The sequence below is a fragment of the Scyliorhinus torazame genome, chromosome 20 (assembly GCF_047496885.1).
Source record: "Scyliorhinus torazame isolate Kashiwa2021f chromosome 20, sScyTor2.1, whole genome shotgun sequence".
Classification (NCBI taxonomy): domain Eukaryota; kingdom Metazoa; phylum Chordata; class Chondrichthyes; order Carcharhiniformes; family Scyliorhinidae; genus Scyliorhinus; species Scyliorhinus torazame.
This window is the reverse complement of record NC_092726.1, coordinates 23,159,523-23,184,491: the sequence shown is the minus strand read 5'-3', so window position 1 is coordinate 23,184,491 and position 24,969 is coordinate 23,159,523. Positions and strand designations below refer to the sequence as shown.

Sequence of the window (24,969 nt, the reverse complement as noted above, 5' to 3'; positions counted from 1 at the left end):
CAGTGGCAGGCTCGGGGCTGTGCCAGTGGCAGGCTCAGGGCTGTGCCAGTGGCAGGCTCGGGGTGTGCTCTGGGCTGTGCCAGTGGCAGGCTCGGGGCTGTGCCAGTGCCAGGCTCTGGGCTGTGCCAGTGGCAGGCTCGGGGTGTGCTCTGGGCTGTGCCAGTGGCAGGCTCGGGGCTGTGCCAGTGGCAGGCTCGGGGTGTGCTCTGGGCTGTGCCAGTGGCAGGCTCGGGGCTGTGCCAGTGCCAGGCTCCGGGTGTGCTCTGGGCTGTGCCAGTGGCAGGCTCTGGGCTGTGCCAGTGGCAGGCTCCGGGTGTGCTCTGGGCTGTGCCAGTGGCAGGCTCTGGGCTGTGCCAGTGGCAGGCTCCGGGTGTGCTCTGGGCTGTGCCAGTGGCAGGCTCGGGGCTGTGCCAGTGGCAGGCTCCGGGTGTGCTCTGGGCTGTGCCAGTGGCAGGCTCTGGGCTGTGCCAGTGGCAGGCTCCGGGTGTGCTCTGGGCTGTGCCAGTGGCAGGCTCGGGGCTGTGCCAGGCTCTGGGCTGTGCCAGTGGCAGGCTCGGGGCTGTGCCAGGCTCTGGGCTGTGCCAGTGGCAGGCTCGGGGTGTGCTCTGGGCTGTGCCAGGCTCGGGGCTGTGCCAGTGGCAGGCTCCGGGTGTGCTCTGGGCTGTGCCAGTGGCAGGCTCTGGGCTGTGCCAGTGGCAGGCTCCGGGTGTGCTCTGGGCTGTGCCAGTGGCAGGCTCGGGGCTGTGCCAGTGGCAGGCTCCGGGTGTGCTCTGGGCTGTGCCAGTGGCAGGCTCTGGGCTGTGCCAGTGGCAGGCTCCGGGTGTGCTCTGGGCTGTGCCAGTGGCAGGCTCGGGGCTGTGCCAGGCTCTGGGCTGTGCCAGTGGCAGGCTCGGGGCTGTGCCAGGCTCTGGGCTGTGCCAGTGGCAGGCTCGGGGTGTGCTCTGGGCTGTGCCAGTGGCAGGCTCGGGGCTGTGCAAGGCTCTGGGCTGTGCCAGTGGCAGGCTCGGGGTGTGCTCTGGGCTGTGCCAGTGCCAGGCTCGGGGCTGTGCCAGTGGCAGGCTCCGGGTGTGCTCTGGGCTGTGCCAGTGGCAGGCTCGGGGCTGTGCCAGTGGCAGGCTCGGGGCTGTGCCAGTGGCAGGCTCGGGGCTGTGCCAGTGGCAGGCTCAGGGCTGTGCCAGTGGCAGGCTCGGGGTGTGCTCTGGGCTGTGCCAGTGGCAGGCTCGGGGCTGTGCCAGTGCCAGGCTCTGGGCTGTGCCAGTGGCAGGCTCGGGGTGTGCTCTGGGCTGTGCCAGTGGCAGGCTCTGGGCTGTGCCAGTGGCAGGCTCGGGGTGTGCTCTGGGCTGTGCCAGTGCCAGGCTCGGGGCTGTGCCAGTGGCAGGCTCCGGGTGTGCTCTGGGCTGTGCCAGTGGCAGGCTCTGGGCTGTGCCAGTGGCAGGCTCGGGGTGTGCTCTGGGCTGTGCCAGTGCCAGGCTCGGGGCTGTGCCAGTGGCAGGCTCCGGGTGTGCTCTGGGCTGTGCCAGTGGCAGGCTCGGGGTGTGCTCTGGGCTGTGCCAGTGCCAGGCTCGGGGCTGTGCCAGTGGCAGGCTCCGGGTGTGCTCTGGGCTGTGCCAGTGGCAGGCTCCGGGTGTGCTCTGGGCTGTGCCAGTGGCAGGCTCGGGGATCTCCCAGTGTGTGTGGGGGGGGGGGGGCTTCCCCCTGGCTGATGCGTCATCAGCGGCGGCCCCGCCCCGCCTGGAGAGCGATTTAAAGCGGTAGGCGCGGGGCTGGAGCAGCTCAGAGCCGGAGGACAGCGAGAGGCAGCACACAGGCTCAGCCACTGGGTAAGTCTCTGCTGGGGGAGGTGGGCAGGGAGAGGGCATCACCCCCCACCCCAGCCAGCTCCCCAGGCACTGGCATTCAGTCTGTGCCAGTCACCCAGTGCCACCCCCTTTCCCCAAAACCCACACGCCCTCCTCCCTCACCACCCCTACCCTGCACCCCTCTCTGCCCACTGCACCCAACCTACCCCCTCCTCAGTCCTGTCCCCCACCCACCCTCACCCCCCTACCCTGCACCCCTCTCTGCCCACTGCACCCAACCTACCCCCTCCTCAGTCCTGTCCCCCACCCACCCTCACCCCCCTACCCTGCACCCCTCTCTGCCCACTGCACCCAACCTACCCCCTCCTCAGTCCTGTCCCCCACCCACCCTCCCTCACCACCCCCTATCCTGTACCCCTCTCTGCCCCCTGTACCCAACCTACCCCCTCCTCAGTCCTGTCCCCCACCCTCCCTCACCACCCCCTACCCTGCACCCCTCTCTGCCCACTGCACCCAACCTACCCCCTCCTCAGTCCTGTCCCCCACCCTCCCTCTCTGCCCACTGCACCCAACCTACCCCCTCCTCAGTCCTGTCCCCCACCCTCCCTCACCACCCCCCTACCCTGCCCCCCTCTCTGCCCCCTGCACCCAACTTACCTCCTCCTCAGTCCTGTCCCCCACCCACCCTCACCCCCCTACCCTGCTCCCCTCTCTGCCCCCTGCACCCAACTTACCTCCTCCTCAGTCCTGTCCCCCACCCACCCTCCCTCACCCCCCCCCTATCCTGCACCCCTCTCTGCCCCCTGCACCCAACTTACCTCCTCCTCAGTCCTGTCCCCCACCCACCCTCACCCCCCTACCCTGCACCCCTCTCTGCCCCCTGCACCCAACTTACCCCCTCCTCAGTCCTGTCCCCCACCCACCCTCCCTCACCCCCCCCTATCCTGCACCCCTCTCTGCCCCCTGCACCCAACTTACCTCCTCCTCAGTCCTGTCCCCCACCCACCCTCCCTCACCCCCCCTATCCTGCACCCCTCTCTGCCCCCTGCACCCAACTTACCTCCTCCTCAGTCCTGTCCCCCACCCACCCTCACCCCCCTACCCTGCACCCCTCTCTGCCCCCTGCACCCAACTTACCCCCTCCTCAGTCCTGTCCCCCACCCACCCTCCCTCACCACCCCCTACCCTGCACCCCTCTCAGCCCCCTGCACCCAACCTACCCCCTCCTCAGTCCTGCCCTCCCCCCACCCACTCACCCTCCCTCCAGCCTATCCGCACCCACCCCCCTCACCCAAATCCCCTTCGAGCAACAAGTGAAGATCCGCATTTGTGCCAGATTTCCAGGGGGTTTGGAGTGATCATGGTTATTGTATTGTGGGTGGGGGATAATGTGAGGGATGAAAATTCGATGGGCAGAATGGCCTCCTTCTGCACTGTAAATTCTGTGATTCTACGAACTGTGTGGAGAGCTTGCGGGCGGGTGCGTAGACAGGGGAGTGGGGGGTTTATATCCCATCTGCTCTTTGTTCAAATTGTACAAAGAATGTTTAAAGATTTTGATAGCAGCTGAGGGAATCTGAATTAGTTTTGACTTTTTGTTGAAGGTGTCGAGTTCTGAGGAGGCTGCACCTTTTTGGTTCCTCTTTATTCTCTCAAGAGATGTGGGTGTCGCTGGCAAAGATTGATGTCTGTCACCTCGAAATCTTTCTCTCTCTCAGCGTTTTATCTCATATTGATGTGGCTGCATGTGGGAGGGTGCACCTTTCCAGCGCACGGGGGTAACGCACCGAATGTCTCCCCCCCCCCCCCCCCCCCCCCAAAAAAATCTGGTGGAGGTCTCCCCAGCTTTCGCAGGGAAGGGATTCGCCGCCACCTGCTGGCCTGCTCGGGTCGTACGGGACCTGCCGACTGACTTCTGAGGTGGGTGGGGGGGGCCCCAGGATGTGCATTGCCAAGGAGTTTTCTTCCTATAGGGCAGCACAGTGGTTAGCACTGTTGCTTCACAGCGCCAGGGTCCCAGGTTCGATTCCCGGCTTGGGTCACTGTCTGTGTGGAGTCTGCACGTTCTTCCCCGTGTGTGCGTGGGTTTCCTCCGGGTGCTCCGGTTTCCTCCCACAGTCCAAAGATGTGCGGGTTAGGTGGATTGGCCGTGATAAATTTTGTACAGCTGCAATCATGCAGCAGCTGTACAAAACTCTGGTGCGGCCGCATTTGGAGTATTGCGTGCAATTCTGGTCACCGCATTGTAGGAAGGATGTGGAAGCATTGGAAAGGGTGCAGAGGAGATTTACCAGAATGTTGCCTGGTATGGAGGGAAAATCTTATGAGGAAAGGCTGAGGGACTTGAGGCTGTTTTCGTTAGAGAGAAGGTTAAGAGGTGACTTAATTGAGGCATACAAGATGATCAGAGGATTAGATAGGGTGGACAGTGAGAGCCTTTTTCCTCGGATGGTGATGCCCAGCATGAGGGGACATAGCTTTAAATTGAGGGGAGGTAGATATAAGACAGATGTCAGAGGTAGGTTCTTTACTCAGAGAGTAGTAAGGGCATGGAATGCCCTGCCTGCAACAGTAGTGGACTCGCCAACACTAAGGGCATTCAAATGGTCATTGGATAGACATATGGACGATAAGGGAATAGTGTAGATGGGCTTTAGAGTGGTTTCACAGGTCGGTGCAACATTGTGGGCCGAAGCGCCCGTACTGCGCTGTAATGTTCTATGTTCTAATTGCCCTTAGTGTCCAAAAAGGTTAGGTGAGGTTACGGGGATAGGGTGGAGGTGAGGGGTAGGGTGCTCGTTCCAAGGGCCGGTGCAGACTCGATGGGCCAAATGGCCTCCTTCTGCACTGTAAATTCTATGAAATAAGCCGACAGCTCTGTGCTGGCACGGGGGCGAGGGGTTGAATGGTCTTCTCCTGCAGCAGTCAATGTTTCCATATGTCCCAGGTTCCTAAGCACGCCTCCTCCCACTCTGAAAGGACCCATCGACGCCAGACTTAGTACAGCCTCCCACGACCTCGAGAAGGGCAGCGCAGGACCAGCGAAGCTTTGAGAAATGCCCTCGCTGTTAGAATGCAGGCTGGCCAAGGCAGGGTTGCCAAGCGATCGGAGGCTCAGGTGGCAGCGCCCTCTGGAGGCTTGAGTCCGAATCCCACCCCTGACACTGATTTTGGGGGCTGGTTTAGCTCAGGTGGCTGGACGGCTGGTTCGTGGCGGGTTCAATCCCCGTGGCGGCTGAGGTTATTCATCCTTCTCCACCTGGCCTGAGATGCGGCGATCCCCAATCAAAGGGACAAGCAGCCCATGGCCTTCTGGGACAATGTTCACTTTACTTATTATATATGCCCCACAAGTGTTTGCAATGTGATAGAACATACAATGCAGAAGGAGCCCCATTGAGTCTGTACCGACCCACTTAAGCCCTCACTTCCACCCTAGCCCCGTAACCCAATAACCCCTCTTAACATGTTTTGGTCACTAAGGGACAATTTATCGCGGCCAATCCACCTAACCTGCACGTCTTTGGACTGTGGGAGGAAACCGGAGCACCCGGAGGAAACGCACGCACACACGGGGAGAACGTGCAGACTCCGCACAGACAGTGACCCAGCGGGGAATCGAACCCGGGACCCTGGCGCTGTGAAGCCACAGTGCTAACCCAACAATAAATACCATCGATCTCAGTGATGCTTTTGGAGGGATCAATGCTGGCGAAAGCAATTCCTTGCTGTCTTCCCAGATTTTCCTGGAACAGGGGGGGAATTCCAAGGTTCAGATGGTCCAAACCCTTCACCAGACGTCCACAGGAATGTTCCCATGACTGGAGAGTCTGTCGGATGTGGCTGGATTTGTGCTGAGCTCCCCTCTCTTCTGCCAATCTTATTCCTGCTGTTCCAATAGATTTGGATCTGGCACGTATCCAATCTCTAACTCACCAGCCTGCAGCTGCGAGACCTCATTCCCAGATTTTTGTTCCATGTCTTCCCCCCACCACCAACCCCCACATCCCCCCGCCCTGCCCTTCTGTGTTTTAGCTTGGGGAAGGATAAGAAGTTACCAGATTTCCTCCACGCTCTCCAACTATTTCTGTGGTGAACATGAGCTGCCTTTCTTGCTCCCTGGCCCGGGATTTGTGTTGTTGCCTGTTTCTACCTAATGATGTGGGCCTGTGCTACGGAGGGGGTGGGGCCTGGCTACTGAGGGGGGGGCCTGGCTTCTGAGGGGGGGGGGGGCTGGCTACTGAGGGGGGGGGGGCCTGGCTACTGAGGGGGGGGGCCTGGCTACTGAGGGGGGGGGGCCTGGCTACTGAGGGGGGGGGCCTGGCTACTGAGGGGGGGGCCTGGCTACTGAGGGGGGGGGGCCTGGCTACTGAGGGGGGGGGGGCCTGGCTACTGAGGGGGGGGCCTGGCTACTGAGGGGGGGGGGCTGGCTACTGAGGTGACTGCATTGGGCCTGTGCGACTGAGGGGGGCCTGTGCTGCTCAGGGGGGCCTGCTACTGAGGGGAGGCCTATGCCCTCTGCTACTGAGGGGGGGAGGATGGTGGCTATGCTACTGATGTGGGCCTGTGCTACTGATGTGGGCCTGTGCTACTGATGTGGGCCTGTGCTACTGAAGGGGGGCTTGTGCTACTGAAGGGGGGCTTGTGCTACTGAAGGGGGCTTGTGCTACTGATGTGGGCCTGTGCTGCTGATGTAGGCCTGTGCTGCTGAAGGGGGGCCTGTGCTGCTGAAGGGGGGCCTGTGCTGTTGAAGGGGGGCCTGTGCTGCTGAAGGGGGGCCTGTGCTGCTGAAGGGGGGCCTGTGGTCCTGAAGGGGGGCTTGTGCTACTGATGTGGGCCTGTGCTACTGAGGTGGGGGGGCTGTGCTACTGAGGGGGGGGCTGAGGTGAACAGAGGCCTCGACGGCAGGCCATGGGCGTCAGTGCCCAGAGCCTAAGTAGAGAGGGAGGGTGCAGCAGCCCCACTCCCCAGCCTTCCGAAGCCTAGTTATCTTTTAAGTGCAGCTTGTAACCCACGGTGAGGCCCCGATCAACCATCTCGGGATCCAGCCAAGGTCAGCTGGATTAGTTGTCACTTAGCAACCGGAGAGTGGAGCGGCAGGGGGGGGCGGGGTTGCGGTGGATTTTAATGATTCGGTCAACTGGAATTTTCATCTGGTTACCAGGCGAAAGGATCTGAGTGGACTTGGAATGTGCACCTGCCTTGGTTCCAAGGCTGGAAAGACTGTGCGGATACAGAACTGGCTGGGGCAGTGCTTGTTTTGCTAGACTGCAGGATAAGGTATACCATGGGTGTTCCACTGGGGTCGGCATTGAAACCGCTACCTTCCCGGGAATATTACTGGAGCATCATTTCGAAGTTTTCAGACGAGACGAAACTTGGATACGCAGCGGACGACGAGCGGGGGAGGGGGAGGCGACAGGGAGGGTGGCCAGTCGCACAGTCGTGGGGCAGGTGGACTTTTAATGCAGGGAACCGTTGAAATGATTCCTTGCGGAAAGAAAAGTCATGAGGGAATCTGGACGCAACGTCAGGATTTAAAGTGGGCGCAGGAGCAGGGAGACCCGGGTGGGGGGGGGGGGCCGTGGTGAGTTGGGGGCGGTGTCTGGACACAATATTTGAAGGTGACAGGACGGGTCCAGAAGGTTTCTTTAGTCGGGACACAAGAGTGTGGGCAGCGCGGTGGCACAGTTGTTAGCACTGTTGCTTCACAGCTCCAGGGCCCCGGGTTCGATTCCCGGCTTGGGTCACTGTCTGTGTGGAGTCTGCACGTTCTCCCCCGTGTCTGCGTGGGTTTCCTCCGGGTGCTCCGGTTTCCTCCCACAGTCCAAAGATGTGCGGGTTAGGTGGATTGGCCGTGATAAATTGCCCCTTAGTGTCCAAAAGGTTCGATGGGATTACGGGGAGAGGGCGGAGGGGTGTCGAGGAGCTCCTTCAGAGGGTTGGTGCAGACTCGATGGGCCAAATGGCCTCCCTTTGCACTGTAGGAATTCTATGACATTATGTTAAACCTCTATTAAGGACTCCGCTGGAGTATTGTGGACAATTCTGGGGGCCCACGCTTCAGGAAAGATGGAGCCGCCTTACGAGAGAGAGAGAGGGGGTATAGAAGAGATTTTCCAGGACGTTCCCAGGAATGGGATGGACTTCAGTTCTGAGGAGATGCTGGGAAAGTCAGGAAGGTTCTCCTTGGGACAGAGCAGACTGAGGGGGCGACTGAATCGAGGTTTCTCAAGAGGATGAAGGGTTTTGCGAGTCGATTTGGGGAAAAACCATTCCCTCTGGTGAGCGGAGTTGAAATCATTGGGGAAGGGTCTGGAGGGTGGGTGAGAAATGTCGGGATGCAGAACTCTCATCCTGAAGGGGGGCTGGGAGCTGGCTCCACAAATGATGGTAAAGGGGAATTGGACAGGTACTTGTGCATGAAGAATTGCTGGAGTATTTAACACAGAGCATGGCTGCTCTTTGAGGAGAGCAGGATAGGCGGAATACTCTCCGTCTGCTCGATTGGAATTCTGGCTCCTTGTTCCTTCTCGAGCTTTGCCTTGCCTTTTTTCTCTCTCCTCATTTTCAAGTAGCAGAAATGTTGCCCTGACGAAGTGGGGCAATTATAATGGGGATGGTAGCGAGTGTGCTGCACAGGAGCGGTTTAGGCAGCACAGTGGTTAGCACTGTCACTTCACAGCGCCAGGGTCCCAGGTTCGATTCCCGGCTGGGGTCACTGTGTGTGCGGAGTCTGCACGTTCTCCCCGTGTCTGCGTGGGTTTCCTCCGGGTGCTCCGGTTTCCTCCCACAAGCCCTGAAAGACGTGCTTGTTGGGTGAATTGGACATTCTGAATTCTCCCTCTGTGTACCCGAACAGGCGGCGGAATGTGGCGACGAGGGGATTTTCATAGTAACCTCATTGCAGTGCTAATGTAAGCCGACTTGTGACAATAAAGATTATTAAATTATAATTCTGGGAGAGAGTCAGTTTCAAGAGCGATGGAGGTTGATTCCAGCACAGTGAAGCAATTGTACCTCTGTGTTAAATTGGGAAAAGATTCAGGGTAAAAGGTTGAGACACACACACACACACACAGTGAAAACGGCGACGTTAGTATTGAGAGAACATTGCGCTCTCTCTCTCTCTCTCTCCCCCTCTCTCTCTTTCCATATTCCTTCTCTGAAGACTTTCCGAAACTGGGCAGGGAGCCAGAATCGCTTTATCCCTGGCCCAACCCATCTCAAATGAAGGCCGATGAGCAGGGAGGCTTTCGACTGGAGGAATGCGAGAATTCAATGAAAAGAAGAGAGAGAGCAAAACTGTTTTCCTTCTTTAGAAACTGTGGGAGGGAGAGATGGTCAGGAAATTGAGCTAAGCAGTGAGTGGTGAGTAGAAAGATTATTCCGCAAACTGACCCCCCCCCAATCCCGTTGCTGGCTCTGGGTGGGATCAGTATCAACTGACTGCATGCATCTGCTCCTGGCATTCATTGACCTCACAGCCGAGGGTCAGCTCACACTTTTAAGGAGCTTGACTGAGGCGTTTTTAAAAGTTGCGCGGAGTGACCCCCATCTGAATCGAGGATAACTTGCTCCGATCCATCAGAGAGTGGCTCACAATTAAATAGAGAGTGCCCCCCCCCCCCCCCTCTCCAAATCTATTTCACTCGCCTCGCTCAGTGTTGTACACCAGCCGTGGGTATCACCCCCGCCTCTAAATCGGGTTCGGGACTTGGGCACAAAATCTAGGCTCGCGCCCCGAGGGAGTTCAGCGAGTTCACAAAATAGGGGAGCTGTCCCTTGCACACTGGGGCTGTAACAGCGGGCGATCACGGTTTAGGGAGGAGGAAAATATAGAGGAAGGTAGACAGAGGAGATGAAGTGTCGGGGGGAAAGGGCTTGGCCACAACTCGAAGGCTGAGACAGCAGGGGGCCTCCTGAGGGCCCAGAATGTGGTCTGGCTGCTCGCCATGGTATGCAAGGGAAGGTGCACTCATGTGCTGCACCCTAGAACCAGAGAATCCCCGCAGTGCAGAAGGAGGCCATTTGGCCCATCAGTCTGCACCGACCCTATCTCGGCCCACTCCTCCTCCCCGTAACCCCACCTAACCTGCACATCCCTGGACACCTAAAGGGCAATTTACTAGCCAACCCACCTACCCTGCACATCTTTGGGTTGTGGGGGCGAAACCCACGCAGACACGGGGAGAATGTGCGAACTCCACATGGACAGTGACCCAGAGCCGGGATCGAACCTGGGACCTCGGCGGCGTGAGGCAGCAGTGCTAACCACTGCGCCGCTTCCAAGATTACATTTACAAGGCGGGGTATTGGGACAATGTGGTTATAGACTGGAGCATGGGTTATGCCATCTCTACAACCATGATAGCGCAGCTATTTTTCACAGCTGTTTTTGGTGGCTCGCTGCGTTGTGGTGCCAAGCCCCCCCCCCCCCCCCCCCCCATCCTCTCTTCCCCCAGCCCCCGTGACCAGCTCTGTTGAAGGTCAGACTTGTGACTGCTTTCACATCCCCTGTCTGGGCTGTGTGAGACGGGACTGTGGGCTCCACAATGGCGAGAGCACAGACACCAAATAAATCCTCCCATCACCCAGCACGTCACGCCCAATCTGAGGCCCCAAAGTCACAGGCACTAATATCGGAAGGACTGCAAGCTCCGTGGCACTATTAATAGCCACGGAGAAGGTGATTTAGCAAAGAGTCAAAAATCTTTGACAGTACAAGAAGAGTTAAAGTCAGTAAAGTGCTGGGTCAACTCAGAAAGCCTGGCAGCATCTGGGGAGAGAGAAACCGAGTTAACGTTTCGGAACTAAACGACCCTGGGAATCGCAGACACGGGGATTGCGTGCAACCTCCGCGCACTGTGACCCGAGGTCGGTATCGAACCCGGGGCCCTGGCGCTGCGAGACGGTTTTTAGTTATTTCTGGCAGTACTTTGCTTTTGTACGGTGAGGAGAAATTGCTTGCACGAGCAGGAGGGGCAAGCAGAATGAGCCAGAATTGTTCCAGTGCAGGCCTCGGAGGTGTGGGTTTTTTTCTTTGGCACCGTGAGTTGTTACGAGGTGGCGCGCACCAGCGGAACGCACCACCTGCCCAGCAGCAAACAATAAACCGTACCACGGCACCTTCTTCTTTTGCAGACAGAAAATTTGAGGACCAAGAGAAAGGAAGAATATGAATCCATTGGGAACTCTGACCGTTATATCTCTGCTCCTCGCTCCTGTGGTGGCATCGGAGGTAAGTGTCTCAGCTTGGGACTCCACTCCTTACACCGCTCTCTCTCTCTCTCTCTCTCTCCCTCACTCCCATGTATCCATTTTTGTTCACATTATCTCCCCACTTACCACCTCTCTCTCCCTCTTATCATCTCTCTCTCTCCCGCTTACCACCTCTCTCTCCCTCTTATCATCTCTCTCTCTCCCGCTTACCACCTCTCTCTCCCTCTTACCGTCTCACACCCCTTCTTACTGTCTCTTTCTCTCTCTCTCTCTCTCCCTCTTCCCACTTCGTACTCTCTCTCTAACCGTCGCTCTCTCTCCCTCTTACCATCTCTCTCTCTCTCACCCTCTAACCACCTCTCTCTCTCTCGCCCTCTAACCACCTCTCTAACCACCTCTCCCTCTCCCACTCTAACCACCTGTCTCTCCCTCTTACCACCTCTCCCCCTCTTACCGTCTCTCTCCCCCTTACTGCTCCTTTATCTGCCTCGCTCTTTATTCAGTTTCTTCATGCTTTCTCTCACACCCACACGCTGTGTCTGTCCCTGGCTCTCTCTCTCTCCCTCTCGCTGTCTCCCTCTCAGACATGAGGGACTTTTGGAAACAGACAAGCCAGTGTATGTTTGAACATGCCTGATCGTGGTGTGAGCTGGACGAGAAGTGGAACCGGTGAACGGTGTCCCGAGTCAGATACAGAGCTGGTGAAAACAATACATGTTCCCTATTCTGTATCATTTCCTCACACTCTGTTTAAAGCAATCATTGTGCATATGTGGCAACCATAGCCTGAATCCTTGTTAGAACATAGAACATTACAGCGCAGTACAGGCCCTTCGGCCCTTGATGTTGCGCGAATGGTTGGAGTGTATACTCCTCCTGTGCATTGATGAAGGGGCATTTCCCTCGGCAGACTAAACCTGCTGAGACAGTCCAGCATTTGCTGCAATTAGCTTTGCAATCTTCCTTCCCTCTCGGTGAATCGAACTAATCTGTCAATCCCACTTGTGCACGACAGGTCTAGGTTGTGCTGTCCTGAAAGAGTGCTGGAAGCAGTAACCTCCGAAAGGGGAAATGGCAGTGGAGAGTGGGGCTAATTGGCGAGCTCTTTCAAAGGGCCAGTACGGGCCTCCTTACGGTAGCACAGTGGTTAGCACTGTCGCTGCACAGCGCCAGGGGCCCGGGTTCGATTCCCGGCTTGGGTCGCTGTCCGTGCGGAGTCTGCACGTTCTCCCCCCCCCCGCCCCCGTGTCTGCGTGGGTTTCCTCCGGGTGCTCCGGTTTCCTCCCACAAGCCCCGAGAGACGTGCTGTTAGGTGAATTGGACATTCTGAATTCTCCCTCTGTGTGTCCGAACAGGCGCCGGAGTGTGGCGACGAGGGGCTTTTCGCAGTAACCTCATTGCAATGTAAGCCTACTTGTGACAATTAAGATTAAGAAGATTCTGATCGATGGTTTTGGTTTCAGCCTCGACACTTGCGATTTAAGCGGGGGACGAGGAACTATGGGTTGCCATCCACTCAAGGTGAGTTCCTCTCTGGACAGAGGCCTCCCCCCCCCCCCCACTCCCGTACACGTGTAACTGAACCCTGGTGCCCGTGTTGTTTGCGCGTGAGTGTGAGAGTTGTTGTTGTGAGTCTAGCTATGCCGCAGCTGCCTAGCATGTGCCCCTGACCGAGCTGAACCTCCCCCGATAACAGAATCTCAGGCTGTCACCCGGTTGCGGCCTGGTTGACAGGGCGGAGCCAGGCTTGTTGCCAGGCGCGGTTGTTGTGTTCTGGGCTCGATCCTGTGTTGTGCTGTCAGAGCAGGTTCTCCAGTAGGCCTCCTCCACGGCTCGACCCCTGGGAGCCGTGCATTGTGGGAACTGCTGCTGCCCACATGTAAAACTCCACATGTGATGCCTGGATGTTTGGTCAAAGCTCCCAGATGGGTAAAGCCACAGTTACTTTGAACTGCGTTGCGTGGTTGTGGACAGAGCCCGGGAACCATTTTGCTCGGAGCCAGTTCCCACCAGCGGCAGTGAGAGGCGGGATCAGTCGATTGGGGGTTTTGATGGTGTTGGCATGTGGAAGGAATGTCGGTCAGGACCCCGGGGGAAGTTAATCCTTTACAACTGTCTGAATTGCTGAAGTGCAGTTAGCTATTGTTTTAACATCTTTGCGCCTCCGACAGTGCGGCACTCCCTCAGTGCTGACCCACTGACAGTGCAGCTCTCCCTCAGTACTGACTCTCTGACAGTGCAGCACTCCCTCAGTACTGACCCTCTGACAGTGCAGCACTCCCTCAATACTGACCCTCTGACAGTGCAGCACTCCCTCAGTACTGACCCTCTGACAGTGCAGCACTCCCTCAGTACTGCCCCTCTGACAGTGCAGCACTCCCTCAGTACTGACCCTCTGACAGTGCAGCACTCCCTCAGTACTGACCCTCTGACAGTGCAGCACTCCCTCAGTACTGACCCTCTGACAGTGCAGCACTCCCTCAGTACTGACCCTCTGACAGTGCAGCACTCCCTCAGTACTGACCCTCTGACAGTGCAGCACTCCCTCAGTACTGACCCTCTGACAGTGCAGCACTCCCTCAGTACTGACCCTCTGACAGTGCAGCACTCCCTCAGTACTGACCCTCTGACAGTGCAGCACTCCCTCAGTACTGACCCTCTGACAGTGCAGCTCTCCCTCAGTACTGAACCTCTGACAGTGCAGCACTCCCTCAGTACTGACCCTCTGACAGTGCAGCACTCCCTCAGTACTGACCCTCTGACAGTGCAGCGCTCCCTCAGTACTGACCCTCTGACAGTGCAGCACTCCCTCAGTACTGACCCTCTGACAGTGCAGCACTCCGTCAGACTGACCCTCTGACAGTGCAGCACTCCCTCAGTACTGACCCTCTGACAGTTCAGCGCTCCCTCAGTACTGACCCTCTGACAGTGCAGCACTCCCTCAGTACTGACTCTCTGACAGTGCAGCACTCCCTCAGTACTGACCCTCTGACAGTGCAGCACTCCCTCAGTACTGAACCTCTGACAGTGCAGCACTCCCTCAGTACTGACCCTCTGACAGTGCAGCACTCCCTCAGTACTGACCCTCTGACAGTGCAGCGCTCCCTCAGTACTGACCCTCTGACAGTGCAGCACTCCCTCAGTACTGACCCTCTGACAGTGCAGCACTCCCTCAGACTGACCCTCTGACAGTGCAGCACTCCCTCAGACTGACCCTCTGACAGTGCGGCGCTCCCTCAGTACTGACCCTCTGACAGTACAGCACTCCCTCAGTACTGACCCTCTGACAGTGCAGCACTCCCTCAGTACTGACCCTCTGACAGTGCAGCGCTCCCTCAGTACTGACCCTCTGACAGTGCGGCACTCCCTCAGTACTGACCCTCTGACAGTGCAGCACTCCCTCAGTACTGACCCTCTGACAGTGCGGCACTCCCTCAGTACTGACCCTCTGACAGTGCAGCACTCCCTCAGTACTGACCCTCTGACAGTGCAGCACTCCCTCAGTACTGACCCTCTGACAGTGCAGCACTCCCTCAGTACTGACCCTCTGACAGTGCGGCACTCCCTCAGTACTGACAGTTTGACTCAGAGTAAGAGACAAAGCCTTTAATTAGAGGCAGATTTTTCGGTTGTGAAATTGAGGGTGCTCGCACGCAAATGGTAATTAATGCTTGGACAATTGTTAAGTTAAATCTGAGATTTACAGATGTTTGTCTTCCAAAGGTCTTAAGGGATAATGAGGGAATGCTAGATCTCTGGAGTCAGGTCCCAGATCCGCCTCAATCTCATTGACTAGTGGCACAGGGTGAATGACCACTTTTCAGAAAGGGGCTTGGATGTGTGGCTGCATTAAAATGTGTGAGAGAAGTGCGGCTGTTTGCACTGTGGCCTGTTTAATGTTCATGGCTCTGATGTATTGAGGTGTGCCTGTGGCCATCGTGTCGGTCAGGCCCCATCATGCCTGGAGCCTCTCAGCGAGCGCTGACAGCTCAGCCTGTGGCTCAATGCTCACTTTCCACGTTTTTTTTTTCCCTTGGGAACCGGTCCAGGGTTTTGCTTGAGCTCGACCGGATCCGACTTCCATCTGCAGGGTGAGGCGTGGCTTAAGATCGCGGGGCGACAGGTCAAGTACTGCCGCTGCGAACGTTCGAAGATTCGCTGCCACAGTGTACCGGTACAAGGTGCGTGTTCTGTGTGTGTGTAAATGTGGTGTGTGCGCGTGTTCTGTGTGTGTGTGCGCGTGGTGTGTGTGTGTGCGCGTGGTGTGTGTGTGCGCGTGGTGTGTGTGTGTGCGCGTGGTGTGTGTGTGTGCGCGTGGTGTGTGTGTGCGCGCGTGGTGTGTGCGCACGTGGTGTGTGTGCGCACGTGGTGTGTGCGCGCGCGTGGTGTGTGCGCGCGCGTGGTGTGTGCGCGTGGTGTGTGTGTGCGCGTGGTGTGTGTGTGTGCGCGTGGTGTGTGTGTGCGCGTGGTGTGTGTGCGTGCGCGTGGTGTGTGTGCGTGGTGCGTGCGTGGTGCGTGTGTGTGTGTGGTGCGTGTGTGTGCGTGCGTGTGTTTGTGTGTGATTTGTGTGTGTGGGGGATGAGCGTAACTCGAGGCCGTCGATATGAGATAGTCATCGGGAAATCCGATCGGGCATTCAGAAGAGAGGTCTTAACCACAGAGAGTGGGGAGATTGTGTAACTTCCGACCGCAGGTTTACGAGAATAGTGTGAATGTGTTCGGGGAAATGGATAAACATATGAGGGGGAGGGGGTTGGATGAGAAAAGATGCGGGTTGGTTTGAATGGGACAGCATGATCTGGTTGGGTTGAATGGCCTGCTCCTGTCGTTTATCCGAAACGGTGTTCAAATAATATTCAGTCCGTTCAAGCGTGCCCCACCTTTCCCTCACCTTCCCTCGAGTTACTCTGCCCAGTGACCTAGTCACCCCCCCCCCCCCACTCTCTACACCCCTTCCCCACCCTGTCTCCAACCTTCACCTCCCCCAAAAGTAGCAACTCTCTGAAGCCCACCCCCAAAAACAACTCGACAAGGTTCAGTGTAGGGATCAGGAGCTGGTTGGGGTGTTAAACTCAAAAAGAGTGTAGCCCTGATTTGTTCGACTAACGGTCGAGGGAGAGGGCACCTGCCAATGGCAGTCCAGTTAGCGGTTGCGTGCCAGGCGGGGGTGACCATGACTGACGGTAGCGTGTTTCCTTCCCGACAGACTGCGCCCAGAACAAGTGCTACAACGGCGGGAAGTGTCGGCAAGCTCTTTACTCTCAGAACCATGTGTGCCAGTGCCCAGCTGGGTACAGCGGGCAGCTTTGCGAGATCGGTAAGTGACGTCGACCGGCTCTTCGCACAACGCACCCCGCCCACTCTCGCCCTCCACTCTGACCCTCCTCACCCCTACTCTCTCTTGCGTTGCAGACGCCAACGTGCAGTGTTACCAGGGCCGAGGGACCGGCTATCGAGGAACCTGGAGCATCACCCACTCCGGCGAAAAATGCCTCAACTGGAACTTGACCATCGTGTCCCGCAGTCGCTACAATGGCCACAGGCCCGACGCCCAGCAAGTGGGGCTGGGGAACCACAATTACTGCAGGTACGGTACAAGCAAAGGGTTGCTTCAAAATCGAGCCTTTCACAACCTCCGGCCATTGCACAACCCTTATCGGTCAATGCAACACCCTCGTGGCATGATTTAGTCCATGTCGTAATGGAGGAAACACAAGCAAATTGCTTGTAGTATTAAGTTTGGCGATGTTGATTGACGATAAATATTGTCTGGCAAGACCGAAGAGAACTCCTCCTTCTGTCAGTGGTGTCAGGGAAGCTCTTGTATCCGAACAGGCAGAGCGGGCCTGGCTTTCCCCTCGCACCTGAAAGGCAGTGCAGCTCTCCCTCAGTATCCTCCAGCACGGTGGAGTGGCGGTTAGCACTGCTGCCTCACAGCGCCTGGGACACGGGTTCGATTTCGGCCTTGGGTGACTGTGTGCGGAGTCTGCACGTTCTCCCCCCGTGTCTGCGTGGGTTTCCTCCGGGTGCTCCGGTTTCCTCCCACAGTCCAAAGATGTTTAGATTAGATGGTTTCACCACGAACAATTGCCCCTTGCTGTCCAAAGCTGTACAGGTTAGGTTATGGAGATAGGGCTGGGGTTCGGGCCTAGGTCGGGTGGTCGGTGCAGGCCCGATGGGCCGAATGGCCTCCTTCTGCACTGTAGGAGATCTAGGGGCTCGGAGTTTCCAAGATTGGCTTGATGGGAAGGGGGGGAATTCTCTCACAGCGCAAGTAAGGCGATGAGGTCGTAAATTCCGGATTCTCCGTGGGCGGGATCCTTTGCTTCGCTGGCAGCGCACTCACGCCAGCGGATTTCCGAGGGCGTGGGGGGTGCCCACAATGGGAAACTCCATTGGCCAGCTGTCGGGATGGAGAATCCTGCTGCCGGCGGGGTGGGGGGGGGGCTCCTCACCCAAAAACGGGTGCGGCCTGAAGGAAAATCCCACCCGATGTGACTGCATTCTCCCCGATCTTTTTCTCTCTGTTAATCTGGGGGCTCTCTCTCTTTTGCAGGAATCCTGACAATGACACAGTACCTTGGTGCCACATCTACAAAGGCCACATCCTAACATGGGACAAGTGTACCATTCCCGCCTGCCCCAAGAGTAAGTCTCTCTCTCTCTCTCGTCGTGCCTCTCAAAGCGATTGTCCCCCAGGCCTTGCCGACCACCCGCCATTGCCTCCGACGATGATCGTCTCGGAGGTCGTGACCTGCGGCGATCTGTACGGGAGCCCGTGCAGCAAGAGACTGCCGGTTAACCAGCTTTCTGTTTGCCCGCAGCTCCCAGGTCCGAGTGTTACACCAAAAATGGGGCGGATTATCGAGGCACCAGAAGCTACTCGAAGTCGGGGAGCCACTGCCTCAACTGGGACTCTGAGGCGGTTCGCAACACACTGAGCAATGCTTGGGTGCACAATGCCCATCACCTGGGACTGAGCAGCCACAGCTACTGCAGGTATAACCCTGAGAGCGCGATCAAACCCTGCCTATTCGCCGCCGCTCACCATTATCACTGTGTCCGTTCACCGACGCTCACTAACAGCCTTCTGTTGTTTCCGCCATTCCAGGAATCCGGATAGAGATTCCAAACCTTGGTGCCACATCAGGAAAGGAGGAAGAGTCGGTTGGGAATATTGCAACGTTGAGCAATGTGTTTCGTCAGGTACGGATTTCACCCCAACCCCAAGCTTACTGTGCACACTGGTGCGTACCCACACACTTCCGCTCACGGGCTCACATACAGGAACATGTGTAGAGGCACACACTCCCTGTCAGGTACACACCAGCGCAGCCCCGCCCATACTCCCTCAGATGTAGTTAGACAGACACGCCGACACGTGCACTCTCAAACACGTGGGTTGCTCGGCTGGGGGAGGCGGCGCGCTGCTCACTGCCGGCGGGATTCTCTGCCCTCGCTCCTGCCAATGGGAGTTGCCATTAATGCCATCCCACGCCACCACGAAGCCCGCGGGCAGGGGTGCACTACTGGCGGATACAGAAGATCCCACCGCCAACAAACTGTAGTGGTTAGCACTGTTGCCTCACAGCTCCAGGGTCCCGGGTTCGATTCCCGGCTTGGGTCACTGTCTGCGCGGAGTCTGCACGTTCTCCCCGTGCCTGCGTGGGTTTCCTCCGGGTGCTCCGGTTTCCTCCCACAGTCCAAAGATGTGCTGTTAGGTGAATTGGACATTCTGAATTCTCCCTCTGTGTACCGAACAGGCGCCGGAATGTGGCGACGAGGGGATTTTCACAGTAACTTCATTGCAGTGTTAATGTAAGCCTACTTGTGACAATAATAAAGGTTAAACGGCCAGAGAATTCCATGTGGATACTTACACATGCCCGAATGCTATCACAGATATACGCACACTTAGACACATGTACACATAAACGCAGACGCACATGGGGGGGGGGTTACGTTGTCTGCATTGCGAGATAAGGCCCACTTATAAATTTGAGGTGAAATGGTCAAATCATTTGCTTGATTGATTCCTGTTTTGCCCGTGTCTGGAATCAGGGATCTGTGGGAAGAGGGAACCCAGAGCGGAGCAGTACCGGATCCTGGGCGGGGCCGGCACCCACATCACCTCCCACCCCTGGCAGGCGGCCATTTTCCTCTATCATCGGCGGTCGAAGGATTACAGCTTCCTGTGCGGAGGGAGCCTGATCGGATCGTGCTGGGTCCTCACAGCTGCTCACTGCTTCCCCAGGAGGTGAGTGGACCACTGCGTGCCTGCGGGAGAGAAGACCGGATAGATTCACACCTTGATTTTGGGCCTTAAAGGGCGGAGAGACTGTTATGATGAAGGAAGCGCGGCAGCCTATTGGTGCAGAGCAAGATGCCACAGCAGCAATATTACGGGCTGATAACCTTGGGTTTTGTTTTGTTGGTCTGATGATTAAGAGGATAAATATTTCCACTACCCATTCAAAATGGCGCTGTGGGATTATTTTTTTATGTTCACCAGAGAGAGAGAGGGACTGTGTGACTGTTTCTCTCCCTAATTCCCGTGTGCTGGTGCGAGGGCGTGTGTGTAGACAAAATGGTGGACCCTCCAACCCTCTCCACTGCCCCATCCACAAGTCTTTCGGAAATAGCCCTCCACTGCAATTCCTCCATCGTTAGGGTCATCACGGAGATTGTAGCCTGATTTACCCACCCCCCCACCCCCACCTCCAGCCCATTTCTGTGGCATCTCTCAGAGTACGCGGGTGGGCACGGTGGAACCATGGTCAGCTTACTACCTTACTTCTCGCCCCAGGTTCAAGCCACACGAGATCAAAGTGATCATGGGGAGAACGTTCCGGAAGGAGCCCTCGATTGACGACCAGTCACTGGAAGTGGAAGATTACTTCACGCATGAGAAATTTGATGAGGACACCTACGACCACGACATTGGTATGACGTCCATTTTCCTCTCTCTGTTAGAAAGTCTTCCTCCGTGAAAACGTTTCCCCCGCCACCTCCCTCATGCGCACACGCCTCCCACCGTTAATGGCCTTCTCTATCGACATCAGCAGCAGAGGCCGACATCAGCCAGCGACTGGCTGACGAACACCTCCTGATCCCAAGGTTTTAAGTAAGGGGCCTGCCCTGAGGCCTAGTCCTAAAAGGCTCAGTGACTCCCAGCCTAAACGCAGTTAGATTGGAGAGGAGCAAAAGAGGGAATATCAGCGGGGCGGAAACCCACAGAATCCCTGCAGTGCAGAAGGAGGCCATTCGGCCCATCGGCTCTGCGCCGACCCTCCGAAAGAGCACCCGACCCAGACTCACTCCACCGCCCTATCCCTGTAAACCCCACCTAACCTGCACATCTTCGTGACTGTGGGAGGAAACCTGAGCATCCGGAGGAAACCCACGTGGAGAGGACAGGGGGAGAATGTGCAAACCTCCCCCCCCCCCCCCCCCCCCCCCCAATCTTCTCGTTAACCCTGGACTCCCGTGACGATCAGAAATCTGTCTCACTCAGCCCTGGATGTTTTCAATGATCCTACCTCCCTGTGGAAAGAATCACTCCTGCTTAACAATCCTCTGGGAGAAGAGATCCCTCCTCATCTGTGTTAAATGGGCGACGTCTCATTCCAGAACTGTGCCCCCCCCCATTCCTAGATTCCTTCACAAGGGGAAACAACCCACCCTCTCAAGCCCCCTCAAGAGTCCGATATGTTTCGACAAGATCCCCTCTCCTTCTGCTGAAGCTCCAATCGAGTACAGGCCCGACCTGATCAACCTTTCCTCAGAAGTCGCACGCCCCTCCTTCCCAAGACTCCTCCCCAGTAATCGGCCTGGTCTCTGAACCGTCCCAGGTGGGGGTGGCGGACTACGGCCGCGACTGAGATAAGTGGGGGGAGACTGAGGGGAGTATGGAGAGTGGGCGGCCTGGACTCTCGCTAAACCTGCCCTCCTTTTCTGCATCCCCTGTGCCAGCTCTGATCAAGCTTCGATCGAAGGTCGGCCAGTGCGCCAAGATGACACGTAACGTTCGCTCGGTGTGTTTGCCGTGGGAGGTGCAGCAACCGCCCGACTGGACTGAGTGCGAGATCTCTGGATACGGCAGACAGAAGGAATGTGAGTCCGCCTCTTTTCATTTATTTTCCTGTTTTTCCCTTGCGTTTGTTCTCACGGTCGGAGAGTGGGTTTCAGGGCGAGGCTCCCTGTTGCTGATCGCTAACTTTTTTCACCTCCCCCTCCGCAGTCTCTGCCTTCTACTCCAATCGGCTGAAGGAAGGGTTTGTCCGCCTCTACCCATCGAACCGCTGCACCTCGGCCCACCTGATGAACCGAACGGTCACCGGAAACATGATCTGCGCCGGGGACACTCGGGGCAAAGACGATGCCTGCAAGGTGAGTACATGGCAAACCTGACCCTCCACCTTCCCAATATCCCCCACCCCTGCCAACCGGCTGTTACTGAGGCTTTGGGCCTACACCAAGGCCGAGCCTGGAGCTCGCCGAACTGCTGACGGCGAGCGACTGTGTGGACACATGCGTCCACTGACTCAAAGGCCCCCAATCTCACCTGCCCCCCCCACCCCGCCCGCAAGCTCTCCCACCTCATGATCACACCTCCGCCCAACCCTGGAGGAAGCTTGGTCTGGCACTTTAAACCTGCTTTGTATTCAGTGGTGGGAATTCATCCAATCTTTTCGCTCACTGAACGAGGCCTTTTGGTCCATCAGATCTTGCACGGCGACACAGTGGTCAGCACTGCTGTCTCACCTAGCCAGGGACCCATATTCAATTCCCGCCTTGGGTCACTGTCTGTGTGGGAGTGTGGGATTCCTCCTGGTGCTCCGGTTTCCTCCCGTAAGTCCAAAGATGTGCAGGTTAGGTGGATTGGCCACGCTAAATTGCTCCTTTAGTGTCCAAAAGATGCGTAGCTTAGGTTACAGGGATAGGGCGGACTGCGGGCGTGGGGAGGGTCCTCTTTCGGAGGGTTGGTGCAGACTTGATGGGCCGAATGGCCTCCTTCTGCACTGTAGGGATGCAGAGGCATCCAGTCTATCTGCCCTTGTCTCAATGCCCCCCCCCCCCCCCAAATTATGGTTCAATCTGGTTTGGAGATGTGGGATTCACTCTTGTAGCCTTTCCTACCCCCACCCCCAACTTTGTAGAATTTCAATCCCAGAAGAACCCTCTGAGAGGCTTGACCTGCCCCAAACTCACCATTTTGTTTCACCCTCCCACCCCCACACGCAGGGAGATTCAGGAGGCCCCCTGGTCTGCATGACAAAGGGACACATGAGCCTGCACGGGATCATCAGCTGGGGAATCGGCTGCGGGAAGCCGGGAATACCGGGAGTCTACACCAAGGTCGCAAACTACCTGGCCTGGATTCGTCAGCACATTGCCCAGGCCTGAGGAGCGAACCGCGGCCCGAGAGACGAACAGCGGGCCTTTGTAACCCTCCTGAGGGCAAAGCTGGACGACAGGAGTGTCAGCCTGGCCCCTCGACCCCCAACACATCACTGTACTGACGTTGCTGCTGGGGCTGATTTTGTATCCCAGTACTTTGAATCCATTGACGATTGTCTGACACTTTATCAACAATGCTTGACCGCTGCGGCCATGCCCTCCCAGAGGTCAAGGGGTCAGTCTGACTCCCCCAGGTCAAGGGTGTGATTGGTCCCTTCGAATAAAAAGCTGCCTTTTATTCCCCTCCCCGCTCCCGACCTCCGACACGCCACATTCCACAACAAAAGACACCTCGCTTATTTTTAAAAGTATTTTTTGATAGTAGTTTTTTTAACAGTTGTTCGATTGGGTGGCCCAACTGTGCCCACCAGTGCAGTTTCACCCATGCCAGGTCTGGTACTTGGCTACTTCCTGTTGTCTCGAAGTTGTTTCAACCTTGCTCTTGTCCGTCACTGACCGTCTGCACGTCCTCCTGCCTGAATGGGACATTCAGAGATTCCGAACCGTTTCGTCAAGCTTAATTTGCTCCAGGAATAATGTGAATTAACCCTTAAGTCTCCGTGTCCACTTGGCATTTACTGCGGGCTAACTTCAGTGGCCGGTTGTTCTGTCGAAGGGGTTAAGTCAGCGATTGGAAGCTCAAATTCCCCCTTCAATTCTGGTGTCCAGTCCCGTTTCACTGGATCGCAGAGATGACAGGAATAGCGTTTCTTCGTTAATACAGGGTCTGTGTGTGCGTCCGCGCGGTTCGGTAGGTGGGTGGTTGTACTTGTCCGCCCAGACCGCACCTCCGCCTCCCTCCAACATATCCGGCACAGACATCTGCTCACAGATTGAGGAACAGGGCCGCAGAGTTGGAGGTTTCCACTCCACGTTTTCTGCAACTCTGCAAGATCAACTTCCTGCGGTGAACCATTCCACCGGCCTCCAAAAATTAAATTGCCTTTCTTTTTAAACCTAACCCCAACTCGGAGGCGGCGAGCCCAGACGTCGGCACATGTTGGAAAGATTTTGCAGGGGGGGGGGGGGCGGGGGGGGCGGCACGGTGGTTAGCACTGCTGCCTCACGGCGCCGAGGAGCCGGGCTCGATCCCGGCCTCAGGGTCACTGTCCGTGTCTATGTGGGTCTCGCCCCCCCCACACAACCCAAAGACGTGCAGGGTAGGTGGATTGGCCACGCTAAATTGGCCCTTAACTGGGGAAAGAAAATGGGTCATTTAAATTTAAAAAAAAGGAAAGATTTCAGTTTGATCCTCAACAGGTTTGGCTTCCTTGGACATAACGTTCTGGGGCGGGAATCGAACTCCACACGCAGAGACGCCATCTACTGCGCCCCAAGGCCCCCACGCTCTCACACACAAACCTTACTTTTTGTCAAACATTGACGTATTTAAGCCCTCCTTTGTATTAAACTATTTATTGTCTCGATGTTTTGAATGTTCTGAAATATTGTACGTTTTGCTGGATCAGGTATTAATACAGTATTTAAAGATTTTGTATTGCCCGTTCATATTTTTAAAAAATAAAAAGTAGGAATCTTTGTTTAATTCTCCTGGTTCCTGTTTTACTGCGAGTGCGAATGAATCAGATCCCTCCGGTGTTGATACATTTATTTGGCTCTGAATATGGCGGTCAATATGGTCGCCTTCCTTAATTCTAATTACGTTTGCTTTAGAGTCGCCAGGTATCTCTCGATACCGCCATAAGGTTCAAATTCGAATACTGATCAAAGAGCCGGTACACCAGTTAGTTAGTTCAAAGTCAAATGCTGATTTATTTACACAGTTAAATATACTCATGCACAAATACTACAGACTAAACTATCTCTAACGCTAAAGCCTATACTTAGCTTCGGGCGCCCACTCAGTCAGAGGAACAATGGCCGTTGTTCGGATCTGAGGCTGCTGGGGTCGAAGTGGTGAAGGGGAACAGCTAAGGTCGTCCGTCTGGTAGCGAGGGTTGACCTTGGACTTGCTTGCTTCTGGTGGACAGGTCTCCCCTCGGTGAGAGCCGGGTCCAGGAGAACGATTCTCTCTTAGGAGCTCCTTCTTATACCCAGAGAGGCTTTGCGCTCTTTTGGGCGGGCCTTGAACTTGGCCCCAATCAATTGGGCTGTTTCTTGATCATTCATATTGATCTTGTCCAATAAAGGGGTGGGTGCCCTGATGGCTGGGCATGTCCTAGGTGGCCGTTGGCCTGCTTTGTTTCGGTCTCCTCTGGCGCCGGGGTGTCTGCCTTAGTATCGGTGACTCAAATGTTACTCTTTTGTTCCCGGAGATGGGCCTTTAGTATGCTAATGGGCCTACAGGTTTGGTCTTGTCTGGGAGCTGCAGCTCCAATAAACAGACAAACCCTGAACCTGCTTGTTTTCTCAGTATTGTCCACTTTCCCTGCAATCTTTGCAAAGTGTCCATTTTGCAATCGGGAAGTGGCCATCCCAGATGGCTACACCGGGTATTGGCGGCTACTTCCGACTCTTGCGTTCTTGA

General features: G+C 56.5%; 2 protein-coding genes across 5 annotated transcripts in view; one reads left to right on the top strand and one right to left on the bottom strand.

Annotated features, from left to right (window-relative positions):
* ikbkb (inhibitor of nuclear factor kappa B kinase subunit beta) overlaps positions 1-24,969 on the bottom strand; it is a 224,189-nt gene that overhangs the window by 193,556 nt on the left and 5,664 nt on the right. The gene's annotated exons all lie outside the window — the stretch shown is intronic.
* plat (plasminogen activator, tissue) lies at positions 1,755-24,027 on the top strand. Of its 4 annotated transcripts, none has more exons than XM_072485956.1 (14): positions 1,755-1,820; positions 10,944-11,040; positions 12,485-12,542; positions 15,071-15,202; positions 16,228-16,338; positions 16,434-16,608; positions 17,578-17,669; positions 17,846-18,020; positions 18,133-18,227; positions 19,083-19,278; positions 19,828-19,964; positions 20,994-21,134; positions 21,262-21,410; positions 22,266-24,027. In XM_072485956.1, the coding sequence occupies exons 2-14, from the start codon at positions 10,978-10,980 to the stop codon at positions 22,425-22,427; spliced, it is 1,686 nt and encodes a 561-aa protein (XP_072342057.1). In that variant the 5' UTR covers positions 1,755-1,820; positions 10,944-10,977; the 3' UTR covers positions 22,428-24,027. The 4 variants fall into 4 exon arrangements, with proteins under 4 accessions (XP_072342057.1, XP_072342059.1, XP_072342058.1 ...); XM_072485958.1 differs by lacking the exon at positions 1,755-1,820 and adding an exon at positions 6,919-7,079; XM_072485957.1 differs by lacking the exon at positions 1,755-1,820 and adding an exon at positions 9,009-9,170.